Below are 17,277 nucleotides of genomic sequence, written 5' to 3'. Positions count from 1 at the left end.
CTCTTACTCAGGTGATAAAGTCCACTCAAGCACTTCAGGCAGCATAGAAGTTCGAACCATTTAAAATATGGACTCCAAAAAGAGATAACTGTTTAACGCGATGTCTCTGTCTCTCTCTCATCTCTCTTTCTCTCCCGAAAGGACAATTCGGTTTGATTTCGAAACTTCCACCACCGGAATCGCCGCCATCTCAGTCGCTTCACCGCCTCCTTCGTCCCGACCTTCCTCCCCAACGCCTCCTCCGTCCCGATCAATCTCTGAAGCTCTTGATATCCTCTTCTCAGGGGCACACGTTAGGCTGAGCACGGACTGGTTTGTTCTCTTATTACAAAGCAATAAATATTTTTTGTTAGATCATCTTTGAGTTTTGTAATGATCGTTTCTTATCAAACCTCAAGGTGAATTGTGGAGCCGACCTTGCTATTTTGTTGTTTGGTGTGGTAGTTAAATCAATTAACGCATTGTCTCTACCCACTTGGGCTGTTCATGTTTCCAGCGTTGTCGAATGGTTCCTCTCCCTTCTTCCTTGATTTAATTGATTCAACTCTCATCTTAGAAAAGTTTTGAACTTTTGATCTATAGTGATGCGAGATAGTAGTTTATGTTGTGGGTTTCTCTAGTTCTTGATATCTGTTCAGAAAGAAAGGGTTATGAGTCATCTCATGGGGAATGGTTGACTTTAGAAGAGAGTTTTGTTGAATCTAAGAAGCAAATATGTCTTTGTAAGAATATTGATATGCAAACTGTTTGGTATACTTCTGGTTCATATGAGATTAAAGATGTGTTGATTTTGTTTTGATAGGCAGAGAGATATACGTATGGGGAGAGGATTCTAGGATCAAGCTCTGAGTATTTGCAGAGCAATGCAAGACTAAGAAGAAACTCAAGGTTGTTTTGTTTCCTTTCCTTCACCGGGTGAACTTGTCTTTTCTTGTCTCTTTCTGTTTGAGACTTTCTCAGACCAGCCATTAAGTAAAACTAGTTCGTGTTTTGCTTCAAACGATCAGGGACACTGGGCTAGAATCTCTGAACCAGTTAGGGGTAGGCTCTTATACAAGCCTCCCATCTATGATATCAATGCGCCAGACTTGTACATTCCCTTTATGGCATTTGGTACGTACGTTGTTCTTGCTGGTCTTTCACTGGAACTTAATGGAAAGTAAGTTCTTGTGACCATATGCATCTCTCTCAGCGTTTTGAGTCTTAGGGGTTCAGTGATTGATGGACACTGAAGATTTTTAACCTGAATTCATGTAGGTCTTCTTATTGGTACTTTGTAGCAGAAGTTTGAACATTATTGACATTGTATGTGGTAAAGATTCATGTTTTATAAACAATTTTCATCTCATGGCATCTTCTTTCCATAATATTTTTTTTTTAAAAACCCTTAATTAAGAACCTTGCAATGGAGCATAAAAATATTTGGGTTTCTTAATGTTGTCTCTTAATTCACTTTTAATACTTAAAAATATTAAAAAGAGCTTAAGAGCCCCTAAGTGTCTCTTAGGGATAATGATGCTCTAAGCGTTTCAAAAGTGTATTTGTGAACAAATTTCAGACATATTGAAGAAAGACACTACTTTGCTACATTGTGTAAAACTGATCTATTTTTGGTCTTCTAAAATTTTATGATAGAAAGAACTTCGCTATCCACAGTAATATTTAATTTTATAAAGTTTACTTTTCTTTAAAGTGCATTCATCAGTAACATCAAAATTCTGATTTCGTAAAATTCAGTTTTTGTTATTGGAAATTTATCTTACGTGTATGTAAATTTATTTATAATATTATTTTTAATGTTGTATGTTTTGAAACTATTTTATAAATCTAGATATCATATAACTACAATATATGTACCTAATATGTAAAATAAGCAAACATCATTCTAGTAACATTTGTAACATTTTATGGAAATATACTGGTCTATCTCTACTGGAAATTATTTTCTTTGTTTTTATAAATCATATGAAATGGTGTATATAACTTTTCTTTTAAAAAGGTTTGACTATATATAATGATATAAAATATGTGGAACAACATATACTTCTCTTATAAATAAACATATGTTCATACTGATAAGAGTTTCATATTTAGGGTTTATGATTGTGGAGATGTGGGATAACGGTGATTATTGATAAGATTAACAGTCTAGGATATATGTAGTCTTTTGCAATCAAAAGAAAAATAATATTTTGATTTTTAAATCTAACCTTATGTTTTTGTTTATGCATTGACGCAACTAAATCTTTACGTGATTTTTTGGGCTAATGATGATAGGGGTTTAAACTTTTGGTTATGAATAAAATACTTATTGGGCATACATACTTATTATAGTGATAACTTTAGGATTTAAAATATAGTTGGTAAAATTAGGATTCATAAGTTCTTTTTAATGTAAAATTCAACAAATTAAAATATGCTTGTAGTATTTTGTTTTTAGAAACCCTAGTGTTATTTTTAAGGAACAGCCTAAACTAGGTTGGCAAAAAAAAAATGTATTAAGTTTCTGTGTTGCAATCTTTTCCAAGAGATAAATAAACTAAATATTTATTTCAACAACGTTAGTCGTCTACAACTCACAAATGATATTTCAAAAGTATATAATACTATTAAAATGAAATGCAAAATTAAACCCTTTAACAAAAATAATTATATTTTGTGACAAAATGTTTCTTTGTTATATGTATTTATCAAACTCTGATCAAAGTGTAAGATTTATAGAAACCCAATATTAACAACTGACCCTTTAATAAAGAAACTAATTAACACTGTTATTGTTCATATTAATTTTTGTGTTAAAAATGTAATTATCATTGAAAATTACGTATATTACAAATTGTTTGACCTATGGATTGGTCTCATGGCAAAACAAAACGAAGATGGAAGTAAATCCAATCGATATTCTGCATACCATCTTCATTAACGTCAAATTAGTAACAATCCAACTTTTGGAAATGTTAGGTAGTAGAGATGAAGCAGACATACCGCAATAAAGCCGAACTAAGCAACACCAGAAACCAACTAATCTAACAAAACAAGCCAGTCCAGAAATGTTTTGGATTGTTGGGCCCAGGAAAAAACATAAAAGCCCAAATTGGTGAAGATAATGACGTCCTAGACCCATAGGTTGACCATTTCATGTGGACATATCTTTTATTCTTTTAAACGACACAGTTTCATAGTCCTCTGACTTACGTTTTCTCAGCGCAAATTGATCCTTCAATCTCTCAGCGGGTTCCCGGTGAAGATGAAGAAGATTGATCTGAAGAAGGTGGCTCGTAAGATCGAGGTCGACAATCGTATTCCCCTCCGTAACTACTACCGCATCGCCGATAATCTCCTCCGTCAGGTATCTTCCATCTCAAAACTACTAGAGTCTCAGTTTCTCCGATTCGATTTCGAGCTGCAAGTCTAAGAATGTAAAGGTGTTATAGTTCTATGTTCAGCCTATATCAATCAGCTTTCTAAGTGAATGGATTAGTAGTGATTATGTTTCATTTTGAATATTGCTCAGGCAGGCATCTATCGGGAAGAGAAGAATGTTGTAGATTTGTATATCATGCTCCTTAGATACTCAAGGTGAGCAGAAAATTATCACTATATGTACTTATAAGACTTTTGTATTTGAAATTTCAATGGAAGAGTTACAAAGTTTTGTTCTTTTTTGTTTTTGTTGGCAGTTTGATTTCTGAGACGATCCCTTTCCACCGAGATTACCAGGCGTCGCTTACACAAGAAAGACTTGGGAGTAGGAAGGTGAGGTGTTTTCTGTTTTATCCTCTTTCTTTCAAGTGTTGTTTTAGTGTTTATTACCCTTTATATTCTCAAACAGTGGACTTCTTTTTTTGTTACAGAGGTTGCGCGCTGTAATCAATGAGCTTGAGTCTCTGAAACCAGAGTTCGACAGGCGAGTGGATGAGCTGAACAGAGCGGATGATGAATCGTATAGTGTTGTTGGAAGTGGTTTCCCGGTCGTATCGTATAGTTCAGATGCTGTTGAGTGGCCTCCTGTCAACAGAGCTTCATACTTTAGACCTGGTGATATTAACAAGGTCTGAGAATTGGAATTAGCATTTTGTTTGCACATCTTCGTACTCCATGTGCTTTCTTACCAGTATTCTCTTTTCTTTCCTTCCTTGGATTGTAGCCGGCCTTACCAACAACGTCTCAAACATCCGGGATGTTTAACAGTAAGCCGATTGATCAGCAGTTCCAGAAGCTGTGAGTATTCATTCTCCTTTTAGTGTAATTTTTCAGTTATTCTGTTTATTAGGAAGTCAACCACCATAAGTTCTCTGCATTCGGAAAGCCTGAGAAATAGGGTCTTTCAGTCCCATATATGTCATTGGTTTTCTTCCTTCGCCTCTGTATATTTCTTCAACCACAGTAGTTTTAATTATGTTAGGGTCATTGTTACTAGAAAATTTGCCATTCTGGTGGACAAACTGCCAGTGTGCTGCTTGGCTTCTCTGTTTATGGTATCATGTTTGAAAATACTTGTTGTTTTTGTTTTGTTGGATTTATATTTACTTTTGACTAGAAATGGGTAGATAAGACTCGATTGCTTGTACATATTAATCTGAGATGATAACTGAGACTTAAATTGTGCTCTCCTGAACATGCAGATCTTTTGATTTTCTGCCTCCAAACCAAGCAACCTTATCTAGACATTCATTTCTAGGTCCAAGTGGTCTTAAAAGTCAGTGGGTTGCACCCAAGTCCGAGATAAAGGTAACATTTGCTGATTATTGGTATCTTCCCCACATATATACACTCTTTCTTTTTTGCTTCTTGGTCTAATCCAATGTTAATTTGAGTTTATATTTGAGGAGCTTATAAAAACATTTATTTTGTATGAATGACAGGTTCAATATCCGAGTAGTACCGATTGGGGTACTGCTGAAACTTCAGGGTAAGTACTGATCTTCTGTTGCCGTTCTAAGAATTTTCTTTATAGAAATCATGGGCTATATGTCTAACTTACTCCATCGATTGCTACAGGTTGATTGAGGCTGGACCTAGCGCTTCCTCAACATCACTTAATGGTGATTCTCAAGGGGTCTCAACGCTGAACTCTGTGCTCTCTTTAGATGACGGTCGATGGCAGCGTCATTCGGAGGCAGTAACATCCCAGTTTATAAGTGACGCAACTGAAGACCCCTTTCAGTTTGTGGGTATGAAGCAACCTTCCCCTCCTCCTGTGCTGGCCCAAGTGCATCAAGAATACGCCCAAATTTGCCCATCTAAAGTAGCTGATCCTAGACCAGGACCTGCACTTCCTTCTTTAGAAGAAAAAGAGGGCAGCAATTCTTATCAGCATTTGCATGTGGTAAGTTCCAGCTAAAAAGCTTCATGCACATTCTCTAAAAAGCTTGCTGCGATTTGCCTGTTTCAGTGGAAATCTCCTATTTTTCATCTTGTTAAACCAACACTAATGTCTTCTCCCTTTGTGTAAATTTGTTGTTGAAGCCTGTGCGGATAATGGAAGATTTCTTAAGGCTAGCTCGGTCAAACACAGAAAGGAATTTAGAAACTTGTGGAGTGCTTGCTGGCTCTCTGGTGAGTTAGATAGAACACACCTTGCATTCATATTATGTTTGTGCACGCATCCATCGTCAGCTGAAATTGTCTAATCATCATCACATATGTTTCCCCTTGTTTGCAGAAAAACAGGGTGTTTCATATCACTACCCTTATAATTCCAAAGCAGGAGTCTACCTCAGATTCTGTACGTTACTCGTTCTTGCTTAACCTTATACAAACATTCACCCGTTGGTGATTCTTCTCACACTGGTTCCATCCTCATTTGTTACCGTGCAGTGTCAAACACTAAATGAAGAAGAAATATTTGAAGTTCAAGACAGACTCTCTCTATTTCCCTTGGGTTGGATTCATGTAAGTTCTCTCAGCCTCATTTCCTTCACTCTTATAGTGTTAAGAGATAATACAAACTAAGATCCACTCGTCGATAAGCTCTTATTGATATTATTGTGAGTAATTACATTTTTGGTCTCAGACACACCCTACACAAACGTGCTTCATGTCATCAGTTGATCTTCACACACATTACTCGTACCAGGTACAACAAAAACTCCCCCTTTTAATATCTTAAAATCAATCACTTATATACGTTTATTTAACCATATGGTCCACCACATACATATCTTTAATCTCGGCAGATAATGCTCCCGGAGGCAGTAGCAATCGTGATGGCTCCAACAGACGAAACAACACCTCACGGAATATTCCATCTCTCGGATCCGTCAGGAGTATCAGTGATCCGTAACTGCCAGCAGCGAGGCTTCCACCCGCACGAAGAGTCAGAAGACGGTAACCCAATCTACGAGCATTGCTCACACGTCTTCCTCAACGCCAAGCTCAAATACGAAGTCCTCGACCTCCGCTAAAACCATTCCACTACTACCCAGTCACAGCCATGTTTCTATTTTAAACCTCAGAGAGATCAGATTACAAAATATTAATATGTTAAAGACCCTACTCAAGTTGGCTGAGAGCCAACTTGAGTGATTATGATTTGTGTTAATATGATATTGACTCCAAAAACGAATATACTACTTTTCATATTCGTATTATACTATTCAAAGCCTGGTTTGCTTGAAATGATGTATTTTATATGATAAATTTATATGTATTTTAAATTTACCTGTACTAGTATAGTGTAAAGACTCGAGAATCAAGTGAACTTGGTTGGTCTCTGTAACACCTAACCTAACAATTATTTTTCAAATTAAAAAATTATTTTTCTGTTGTAAAATAATTTTAATTATTTTAAAAATTAAATGCAATTGTATTAATTAATAATAATAAAATTTTTAAGATTTAAAAAATAATAAATTTATAATGATGTAGTAATAAAAATGAAAAGCTGAAAAAATCTAGTATTTGTAAATGATATAACCATTATTTAGTAAATATAAATAAAATAATATGTTGATTTAATTAATTTATTATTGATTGAAATTGTTTTGTATTATTTAACCTGTAAATGTAAGTTTTATCTATTTTCATTTTTTTATTTTTTTCAATTATTTAATAAATCTAAATAATTTGAAAAACAATTATTATAAATTTATAATGATGTAGTAATAAAAATGAAAAGCTGAAAGTAATTGTAAAGACTAAAGAGAAGGATTGCTCTCTTTCCTCTTTTCTCGTCCCCCTCCCTCTCTACTTCGTCTAGGGTTTATCCTCTCTCTCTATCAATCCGCCGATTCTATATACCATACACTAGTCTCTTCCTCACTGCTACTTCCTTAGCACTTAACCATGTCTCTGAGACCCAACGCTAGGACCGAGGTTCGCCGTAACCGCTACAAAGTGGCGGTGGACGCCGAGGAAGGAAGGAGGAGGAGAGAGGACAACATGGTCGAGATCCGTAAGACCAAGCGCGAAGAGAGCTTGCTCAAGAAACGCCGCGAAGGTCTTCAGCCCACGCAGCTGCCTCAATTCGATCCTTCCTCCCTCGCCTCCGCCGCCGCCGCTGGTGCTTCTTCATCCGTCGAGAAAAGAGTAAACTACGGATCTAGAATTTGATCTTATAGTTAGTTTGTTTGTGTTCGATTCTAACTGTTTAAGAACTGATTGGATCGTGTGGATTGAACTAGTTGGAGAGCTTGCCTTCTATGGTCGGTGGAGTTTGGTCGGAGGACAGAAGCTTACAGCTTGAAGCCACCACTCAGTTCAGGAAACTCCTTTCTATTGGTAAAGTTTTATTTTTTATTTTTTTTTGTTATATCTGTATTTGTACTTTCATGAAATGAATCCTTTTTTTTGAAATTTTGAGCAGAGCGTAGTCCTCCAATAGAAGAGGTGATAGAGGCTGGTGTTGTGCCTCGCTTTGTGGAGTTTCTCAAGAGGGAAGATTATCCTCAGCTTCAGGTTTCTTTCTTCCATTATCCACATTTTGATACAATCATCATCTGGTTACATGATCCATTATCTACATGTCACGTTTGATTCAATTTTTTTTTATATCTGAGACTCTTTATACTTTGTCTGTGTGTGTGGCTTTTAGTTTGAAGCTGCTTGGGCTTTGACGAACATTGCCTCTGGTACTTGATAAGAACAGAGATGATTATCGAAGAGTATCCTCCCAACCGCCCACTCTTAATCTCCACACCCGGAGAGTTAAGCCATTTACAACAATCTCTGGATGCTTCTTTCTGTTGACTCTAGAGACCTTTTATAGTTCAAGGTCTCCTTTACAAATATCTGTAACAAACTCTTTTTGAATATAACTACTTGTTGACTAAGTCAACAGACTTCACACTTCAGTCTTCTCTTCTTTACTGTATAGCTTCTTTGTTCACTGCTCTCTTCCTTCTCGTAGTATACACTCGTAGTGGCATATCAATACCCCCCTCGCGAAGACCGAGCTTGCCCTCAAGCTCATAAGATGGAAACTGCACTTTAAACTCCTTCACACGCATCCAAGAAGTCTCGTGAGAAGGTAAGTTCTTCCAACGAATCAACACCTCAAGATGTCCTTCCTCACAATATCTAACCTCAAGCAACTCCTCTGGTTCCACCACTAACTCATCAGACTCCGACACTGTAGGAGGTAACGAAGAAACCGACTGTCCCTGGCCCACGACCGGTTTCAGTTGAGAGACGTGAAACACTGGATGTATCTTCGAATCCTCCGGAAGACGTAGGCGATAAGCAACCTGACCTATCTTTTCTAACACCTCATACGGCCCGTAATAACGAGCAGCCAACTTCTGACAGATCCTTCTCTGTACCGACTGCTGTCTATAAGGCCGTAGCTTGAGATATACTCTATCCCCAATAGCAAAAGTCAACTCTCGTCGGTGCTTATCAGCATTGGTTTTCATCCTTTCCTGTGCCCGTAACAAATGTTGTTTCACATCACACAACAAGGCATCACGTTCTTTCAACATAGTCTCTAACTCAAAGTTCTGCGTCGAACCATCCTCGAACCGCAATAGAGATGGTGGATCACGCCCGTAAACCATCTTGAAAGGAGAACATTGTGTGGCGGTATGAAATGACGTATTATACCAGAGCTCCGCCCACATCAGATACTTCGACCAGGTCTTAGGGTGAGCAGAAGCAAAACACCGTAGGTATGTTTCAAGGCAACGGTTAAGAACCTCAGTCTGGCCATCAGACTGCGGATGAAAAGCTGTGCTGAACCTTAACCGTGTTCCCGAGGCTTTGAAACAGTCACGCCAGAAGTTGCTCAAAAACACTCTATCACGATCCGATATAATAGACTTAGGATAACCATGAAGACGGACCACTTCAGCGAGAAACTTCTTTGCTACGTCAGTGGCGGTGAACGGATGTTTCAAGGGTAAGAAATGGCTGTATTTACTCAATCTATCAACAACAACCAATATCACGTTCACACCTGCTGAAGATGGAAGACCTTCAATGAAATCCATTGAAATATCATCCCAAATCTGAATCGGTATCTCAATCGGTTGCAGCAACCCAGCTGGAGAAAGTGTGGAATATTTATGAGTCTGACACACCTCACAAGCTGCAACATACTCACTAACCCGCTTGCGCATCTTTGCCCAGTAAAAGTTTGCCTTGACTCTCTTTAACGTCTTAAGAACCCCGGAATGACCTCCCAATAAGCCATCATGGCACTCTTGCAGTATCAAACCAATGTACTTTGAGTTTGAAGGTAATACGAGACTCCCTTTATATAACAAACGCCCACGACAGAGAGTATACCCTTCTTTGACTTTCTCATTAGTGCTCAGCCTCCCAATCAACTCTTGAATCCCCTGGTCTGCATCAATTTCCGCATAAATGTCTTGAAGTTGTAACGGAGAGTGCACTGTTAATGCCCTCAACCGAGATGGCACATCCAACGCAGCATACTGCACAATCCGAGAAAGACCGTCTGCGACTTTATTCTCTGCCCCCACCTTATACTCTATGTCAAAGTCATAACCCATGATCCTTGTTAACCACCTCTGATAATCCAAGGTAACCTCACGCTGCTCCAACAAGTACTTCAAACTTTGCTGATCAGTGCGAACTACAAAACGCCTTCCCAAAAGATAATGCCGCCATTTTTGAATTGACAACACAATCGCCATCAACTCCCTTTCGTAGATAGGTTTCAATTGTTCCTTACTAGTCAGAGCATGACTAAAGTAAGCAATTGGATGCTTATCTTGCATCAACACCGCACCTAACCCAAAACCTGATGCATCTGACTCAATCACAAATACTTTGGTGAAGTCAGGTAAAGCCAAGACTGGTGTAGAAACCATCGCCTTTTTCAATGAATCAAAAGCTGCTTGAGCTGCACACGACCACAGAAACTGCTCTTTCTTTAGTAACTCTGTTAACGGCTTCGCTAGCATTCCATAAGCTTGAACAAAACGACGGTAGTAACCTGTAAGACCCAAGAACCCGCGAAGGTCCTTCACCGTTCGAGGATGAGGCCAGTTCACCACTGCACTGATCTTTTGAGGATCAGTAGATACTCCAAACTCTGAGATAATGTGCCCTAGATACTCCACTTGCTTCTGACCAAAGGCACATTTCTTTTTATTGGCAAACAGTTTCTGCTCTTCAAATACCTGTAAAACTGCTTCCAAATGCTTCACATGTTCCTCCATAGATGAACTGAATATCAAGATATCATCAAAAAATACCAATACAAACTTCCTCAAGAACTTCTGAAACACTTCATTCATTAAAGCTTGGAATGTAGCTGGAGCATTGGTCAGCCCAAAGGGCATGACAAGGAATTCATAATGTCCTTCATGTGTGCGAAAAGCGGTTTTCTCGACATCCTTTTCCTTCATCCGTATTTGATGATATCCCGATCGAAGATCCAGTTTCGAAAAGTACTTGGCTCCATGCAACTCATCTAAAAGCTGATCGATGACTGGGATGGGATACTTATCTGGAATAGTAGCTCTGTTCAAAGCTCGATAATCTACACAAAACCTCCAAGAATTGTCCTTCTTTCTGACCAAGAGTACCGGGCTTGAATAAGGACTATGGCTTGGTCGAATTGATCCCATCGCTAACATCTCTTGTACACTTTTCTCCATTACATCCTTGTGAACTTGAGGGTAACGATAGGGTCTGACACTTACTGGGCCCATGCCTGGTTGTAAGGTGATCCCATGTTCTCTACCACGCACTGGAGGCAACTCAGTTGGCTCCTGAAACACATGATCAAACTTTCTCAAAACCTCCTGGAGACTTGCATGAACCTCAATGTTCTCCTGTAAAGCTTTAAGGGACTTCTGTGGTTGGTGTACCAATTGATCACCCGTCAGCTTAACTCGTTTCCCTTGATACCAGAACTCATACTCATGCTTCTCCCAATCAATTTGGCATTTGCCTAATGTTCGTAACCACTGCATCCCCAGAATCGCATCAATAGCACCCAATTCTAATACAATGAAGTCTGTTACAAACGTGACTCCTTGTAACGTGATTGGAACATTTCGACAAACTCCTCCTCCTTGAACAGATACTCCTGTTCCCAACAACACTTCCCATTCACTTCCAGTCTCCACTTTTAACTTCGTTTGCTTTGCTAACGTTGGTGAGATGAAATTATGTGTTGCTCCACTATCCAACATCACCACCATGTCCGTTTTCTTCACTACCCCGCGTATCTTCGTTGTTGTTGGTGAAAAACGTCCCATGAAAGATCGTAAGGAGATGGATTTCAACTGTGGTTCCCACACTATATCATCTTCCTCCAAATCCCAGACTTCTTGATCCACCAAAGCAACATCCAAGCCGTTAACTACAGTCAGAACTCGCAATTGCGCATTGGGGCATACATGTTGTCTCGACCACTTCTCGTCACATGTATAACAGAGTCCCAATCTTCTTTTCTCCGCAATCTGAGCTTCTGAAAGTCGTAACTGAGGGCGTTGTGGTCTTGTCTGCCTTGGTGTGGCCACTGGTTGCGGCTTCGCTATCCACCCTGCATTTGTATTGAAGTTGGAGTATGATTTACTCTTATTCTCAGGATGTCTCGATGTAGATGTATTACGGCTTTGCATTTCCTTCTGAATCACCGTAAACATCGAACTCGACTCCATCTGATACGCTGTGGAAATCATGTCCGGTAAATCAATAGGCTTGCACATTGTGACTACTTCCCTCATCTCCGCCGTCAATCCATTCATAAAGATGCCTTCTTTCTGCCGATCAGTCAACCCCTGCACCTGCGTGGACAGATCCTCAAACTTGTGAATATATTCTGCAATGGATCCAGTTTGTTGAACCGCAAAGAATGGCTGACTTGGATCGCGAAGTCGCACCCTACTGAAACGAGCAATCAGCCGATCTTTGAAGTCAATCCAGCTAACAAACGGTTGCCGCAGAATCTCACTGTTGAACCAACTCAATACGTCGCCACTCAAACTGACAGACACCAGTTCAATTTTCATCAGTTCACCATAACCTCCAATCCGAAAGAAACGTTCCGCCAACGCAATCCACCCGTACACATCATCTCCCGAAAAAATTGGAAGCTCAACCTTCTTGATGAAGCTATCGCGATCATCCAAAATCGGAAATCTAACCGTATCGTTCGCTTCCCTAAAGCTACGGCCAGGTTCCGTGTTCACGAATCGTACCTGAGGATCTTGTGTAAGATCGATCGCGCTCGTGTGAGGAATCACCTCCTCCATCGGTCTCTTATCGAGCTTCCGCAGGATCGCCTCGAACTTCAGGTCAAGTCGTTGTTCCAACTCCGTCATCGACGATCGAATCTGAAGGTCGCGTGTTCGATCCACGCTCACCGCACCAATTTGATAAGAACAGAGATGATTATCGAAGAGTATCCTCCCAACCGCCCACTCTTAATCTCCACACCCGGAGAGTTAAGCCATTTACAACAATCTCTGGATGCTTCTTTCTGTTGACTCTAGAGACCTTTTATAGTTCAAGGTCTCCTTTACAAATATCTGTAACAAACTCTTTTTGAATATAACTACTTGTTGACTAAGTCAACAGACTTCACACTTCAGTCTTCTCTTCTTTACTGTATAGCTTCTTTGTTCACTGCTCTCTTCCTTCTCGTAGTATACACTCGTAGTGGCATATCAGTACTTCGGACCATACTAAGGTGGTTATTGAACATGGTGCTGTTCCGATTTTTGTTCTGCTGTTGGCTTCTCAGAGTGATGATGTCCGTGAGCAGGTATAGTGATATTTTTCTATGGGTTTCTTTTAATCTTCGTTACCAAAGTATGATCTTTAAGTATTAAGTATTAACATGTTTATGTTTCAGGCCGTTTGGGCATTAGGGAATGTTGCTGGTGATTCTCCGCGGTGCAGAGATCTTGTCCTTGGTCAGGGAGCTTTGTTACCGTTGCTCTCTCAGTTGAATGAGCATGCTAAACTCTCCATGCTCAGAAACGCTACTTGGACTCTCTCTAATTTCTGCAGGGGAAAGCCACAGCCTCCTTTTGATCAGGTTTCTCTCTCTCCCACTTTACTCTTCTTTATTTGATCATGGGAGTTTTCTTTTTTTTAACATCTGTGATTTGTTAAGAGCAGGTTCGTCCAGCACTTCCAGCCCTTGAACGCCTGATTCATTCGACTGATGAGGAAGTGTTAACGGATGCCTGTTGGGCCCTCTCTTATCTTTCTGATGGTACAAATGACAAAATCCAATCTGTCATTGAGGCAGGTGTTGTTCCTCGGCTTGTTGAGCTTCTCCTGTGAGTCTTTTCAATCCTGTGATTCACATTACTTTCGTGTGCATGATCATGTGTTAATGACTATCATTGGGTTTTGGGCTTTGCTGTAGGCATCCTTCACCATCTGTGCTCATTCCTGCTCTTCGTAGTATTGGTAACATCGTCACTGGAGATGATACCCAGACTCAGGTATACTTATTCTTCTATAGTTTCAGTCATTTCTGTACAGTATACTTGTTCCACTCTCCCTAGAACATTAATGGGACGAATGAGACACCATTGGCGTAGCCACTGAATGTGAACATTTTGATAGTGACCTTTGGCTGTCAAAATTTACTTGCATAGCTTCCTGCTACTCGTCAGATTCAATCACCTTTAGAGTGTTAGGTGTACCTCTGGAATGGGATATAAAGCTCTTTTTCTTTTTATTGGTTGGTTCTGAGCTGATGAGATTTTTTTCCTGCAGTGTGTAATTAGTCATGGTGCTCTCCTTAGCCTTTTGAGCCTTCTGACTCACAACCATAAGAAGAGCATCAAAAAGGAAGCTTGCTGGACAATCTCAAACATCACTGCTGGAAACAGGGACCAGATTCAGGTGAATGTTTTCTGAATATTGATGTTGTTGAGCCTAGGAATTTGAGAAGGCTTTTGTTGTTTAAAAAGAGATTTTATGTGTTTACCTTCTCTAGTATTTGTTCTGTAATGCAGGCTGTATGTGAAGCGGGTGTGATTTGCCCTCTCGTCAACCTGCTTCAAAATGCAGAGTTTGATATAAAGAAAGAAGCTGCATGGGCAGTCTCAAATGCAACTTCTGGCGGTTCTCCTGACCAGATCAAGTAAGCTTCTTATTTGATCTCGCTTCCTCTAAAAATATATTTGCTAGCTAGCTCTCTTTCGAACGATCACTTACAAATTTTCTGTGTTGCGTGCGTTAGGTACATGGTGGAACAGGGAGTGGTGAAACCACTGTGTGATCTTTTGATATGTCCCGATCCAAGGATAATCACCGTGTGTCTAGAAGGATTGGAGAACATTCTGAAAGTCGGGGAAGCTGAGAAGGTGACTGGAAATACCGGGGACGTAAACTTTTACGCACAGTTGATCGACGATGCTGAGGGATTAGAAAAGATTGAGAATCTGCAGAGTCATGACAACAGCGAGATCTATGAGAAGGCGGTGAAGATTCTTGAGACATACTGGTTGGAAGAGGAAGACGAGACTTTACCACATGGTGATGGCTCAGCTCAGGGATTCCAGTTTGGGGGTAATGATGCAGCCGCACCGCCAGGTGGATTCAACTTCCAGTGAAGGTAAATAACTCAGTACTTAATCAAACCAATCCTGTAAAAAAGTATGAACATCTCAAAGCATAGAGAGCATAGAGTAGGAGGAAGTGGAGAAAGCTTGTCTGTGTAATTCTCTGAGTTTTTGTTTTTGTTTCTCAACAGGGGGTAAGGATGATGATTGAAGGAAGAGAGCTGAAGGAGGAGGTTCAAGAGTTTTGTTGGACACTGGTTAATTGAGTCTTGTCTTGTGTGTAAAAGTCAGATGGGGTGCCTTGGTCTGATATGGTCTGGTTTGTGTGTGTGATGAGAAGTCAGTCTGGGGTTTTTGTTACATTTGTACTACTACTACACAACACTGCAAAGTCAAAAAACATAAAAATGTTGGTCAAACTTTATTTTTCTTGCAAGTGCGATCCAAGTCATTTTGGGCTATTGTTTTGTCTGCATATGCACGCCTATCTCTCTATATATTGTTTTTTACTATTCATGTCTCCGTAAATCGATGTTATTAATGCCTGTCGTCAACCTTCAAGTGGGGTTTAATATTAAAGAAAATCTCTAATGTTTTTATCAGACTGATTAAATCGTTGTAATTAATGCTGTGTAGAAGAAAAAAACATAACCTTACCAATAAAAAAAATTGATTATAGAGGAAAAGAACAAGAAACTGATAAAACATCGTATTATCGGATGTTATTTGTTTTGAAAATACAAACCAAATTCAGTGACATTATTTCACTTTTTTTTGAGGAATTTAAACAGAATGTGTGTAAAAGACAGACAATAAAAATGTGTCGAAAAAAAAAACGATTGAAAAAAATGCATGCATCTCTTAAACCCAATTTGGCAATTGGCAAATCTAACGTGTCATACAAATCGAAACAAACTGTAAATTTGTAATAACCAAAAAAAAAACTTTGTTTCCACAAGAATGCTTTTATCTATGTTTGTTAGTCATTAATTAGAGTTATTACAAGTTATAAACTTTAATTTTCCCTCTCAATTTATTCAGTTTTCTTGTTTGTTTATTTTGGCGGGCGCTCCATTGTAATAAAATCCCCCGCTCGAGGGTAAAACAGTAATTAAAAGAAGAAAATCTAGGGTTTTTATTGTCCCCGCCTCCTCCGTTACTATAAAAGCCCTCTCCGTTCATTTATCCGTTACTCCTCTCCGCCGTCTCTCTCTCTCTCTTCCTTATCATCATCATCATCACACACTCTCCCTACACAAGCGGATCTTTCTGATTCATCTCCACCATTTCCATCGTTTCTACTTCTGCTCATACTTCAGCTTAAGCTCCAAGTGGATCAATGTAAGCTTTTCTTTTGATCGTTATGATCCTTTTCTTACTTGTAATCACGCTTCTCGAACTAAACCTGTCTTCTTCTTTTTTGGTTTTCTTGTAGATGTCAATGACGGAAGAAACAAAGACGACGAAGCTCGAATCGGCGGGAGAGACTTCGGACGTTGAGAACGGCAACTGTAGCAGCAGCGGAAGTGGAGGCGATACTAAGAAGACTTGCGTTGATTGCGGAACAAGCAAGACTCCTCTCTGGCGCGGTGGCCCTGCTGGTCCTAAAGTAACATCTTAATCCATATGATTTAAGTAGATCTACTTAAATGTGGTGTTCTTAGGTCTGCTGCAAGTGTGTTTCAGTATAGGTTTGCTTTATTAGTGTTGATCATGCAGACAAAGAACATAGCTTGGTTGATCAGAAAGTAGATCTTATGGGTAAAAAAGGTTAAATCTTTGTCTGATCAAAGTTTTGTTGTTGTTGTTGTTGTTGCAGTCATTGTGCAATGCGTGTGGGATCAAGAGCAGGAAGAAGAGGCAAGCGGCTCATGGGATTAAACAAGAGGATAATAATAATAAGATCAAGAAGAACAAAAGTAGCAATGATCTCGCTCTCGATGATCAGACGGTGAAGAGCAAGATGAAGACAGGGACTGAGGATTGTAATAATAGCAAGAAGAGTGTGAAAGGGGCTAGTAGGTTTTTGGATTTTGGGTTTAAAGTGCCGGTGATGAAGAGATCTGTGGTGGAGAAGAAGAGGCTATGGATGAAGATGGGTGAAGAGGAACGAGCAGCTGTACTTCTCATGGCTCTTTCTTGTGGTTAAGAGTTTTAATTCTCGACTCTTTTTTTGTCGGAATGGTTTAGGAAGGGATTAGGGAAGAAAATAAGTTAGTAAGGAAATATTTATATGTGTAATCGGTAATCATGTCTGAAGACCAAGCTAATGTTATGCCACTTACTAATTAATTGACTATTCGTTTTCACTATTGTAGTTAATAATTCAATCTTG

At 39.4% G+C, this 17,277-nt stretch overlaps 4 protein-coding genes across 4 annotated transcripts; all 4 read left to right on the top strand.

Moving 5' to 3' along the window:
- Positions 1-100: 100 nt before the first annotated feature.
- LOC117132628 lies at positions 101-1,291 on the top strand. The gene is made up of 4 exons (XM_033287389.1): positions 101-312; positions 803-816; positions 961-1,159; positions 1,258-1,291. The coding sequence occupies exons 1-4, from the start codon at positions 101-103 to the stop codon at positions 1,289-1,291; spliced, it is 459 nt and encodes a 152-aa protein (XP_033143280.1).
- LOC103860826 (GATA transcription factor 17) lies at positions 105-17,272 on the top strand. Its single transcript, XM_009138495.3, has 4 exons — positions 105-119; positions 16,148-16,283; positions 16,378-16,551; positions 16,762-17,272. Exons 3-4 carry the CDS (start codon positions 16,378-16,380, stop codon positions 17,089-17,091), a joined length of 504 nt encoding a protein of 167 aa, XP_009136743.2. The 5' UTR covers positions 105-119; positions 16,148-16,283; the 3' UTR covers positions 17,092-17,272.
- LOC103860829 (AMSH-like ubiquitin thioesterase 3) lies at positions 3,128-6,659 on the top strand. Its single transcript, XM_009138497.3, is given in 14 exon segments — positions 3,128-3,349; positions 3,515-3,579; positions 3,681-3,756; positions 3,855-4,052; positions 4,148-4,221; positions 4,626-4,731; positions 4,866-4,912; positions 5,002-5,329; positions 5,470-5,559; positions 5,666-5,728; positions 5,821-5,850; positions 5,853-5,895; positions 6,017-6,079; positions 6,180-6,659. Coding segments are annotated over 13 exon segments (1,260 nt in total). The 5' UTR covers positions 3,128-3,247; the 3' UTR covers positions 6,055-6,079; positions 6,180-6,659.
- On the top strand, positions 7,128-15,403 carry LOC103860827 (importin subunit alpha-2). Its single transcript, XM_033288877.1, has 12 exons — positions 7,128-7,530; positions 7,626-7,722; positions 7,808-7,899; positions 8,036-8,072; positions 13,089-13,183; positions 13,274-13,459; positions 13,543-13,706; positions 13,796-13,874; positions 14,152-14,280; positions 14,394-14,521; positions 14,621-14,995; positions 15,134-15,403. Exons 1-11 carry the CDS (start codon positions 7,288-7,290, stop codon positions 14,991-14,993), a joined length of 1,623 nt encoding a protein of 540 aa, XP_033144768.1. The 5' UTR covers positions 7,128-7,287; the 3' UTR covers positions 14,994-14,995; positions 15,134-15,403.
- Positions 17,273-17,277: the final 5 nt, after the last annotated feature.

Source organism: Brassica rapa, chromosome A03 (assembly GCF_000309985.2).
Source record: "Brassica rapa cultivar Chiifu-401-42 chromosome A03, CAAS_Brap_v3.01, whole genome shotgun sequence".
Taxonomy (NCBI): domain Eukaryota; kingdom Viridiplantae; phylum Streptophyta; class Magnoliopsida; order Brassicales; family Brassicaceae; genus Brassica; species Brassica rapa.
Note: the sequence above shows the minus strand (reverse complement) of the source record. Positions and strands in the feature narration are given on the sequence as shown.

Bases quoted from the DNA above. Each gene is read 5' to 3' on its own strand.
- LOC117132628 (XM_033287389.1), top strand. From the start codon at position 101: ATGTCTCTGTCTCTCTCTCATCTCTCTTTCTCTCCCGAAAGGACAATT. The intron at 1,160-1,257 runs GTAAGTTCTTGT...GAATTCATGTAG, and splicing joins TCACTGGAACTTAATGGAAA to GTCTTCTTATTGGTACTTTG.
- LOC103860827 (XM_033288877.1), top strand. From the start codon at position 7,288: ATGTCTCTGAGACCCAACGCTAGGACCGAGGTTCGCCGTAACCGCTAC. The intron at 7,900-8,035 runs GTTTCTTTCTTC...TGTGGCTTTTAG, and splicing joins AAGATTATCCTCAGCTTCAG to TTTGAAGCTGCTTGGGCTTT. The intron at 13,460-13,542 runs GTTTCTCTCTCT...TGTTAAGAGCAG, and splicing joins CACAGCCTCCTTTTGATCAG to GTTCGTCCAGCACTTCCAGC.
- LOC103860826 (XM_009138495.3), top strand. From the start codon at position 16,378: ATGTCAATGACGGAAGAAACAAAGACGACGAAGCTCGAATCGGCGGGA. The intron at 16,552-16,761 runs GTAACATCTTAA...TTGTTGTTGCAG, and splicing joins GTGGCCCTGCTGGTCCTAAA to TCATTGTGCAATGCGTGTGG.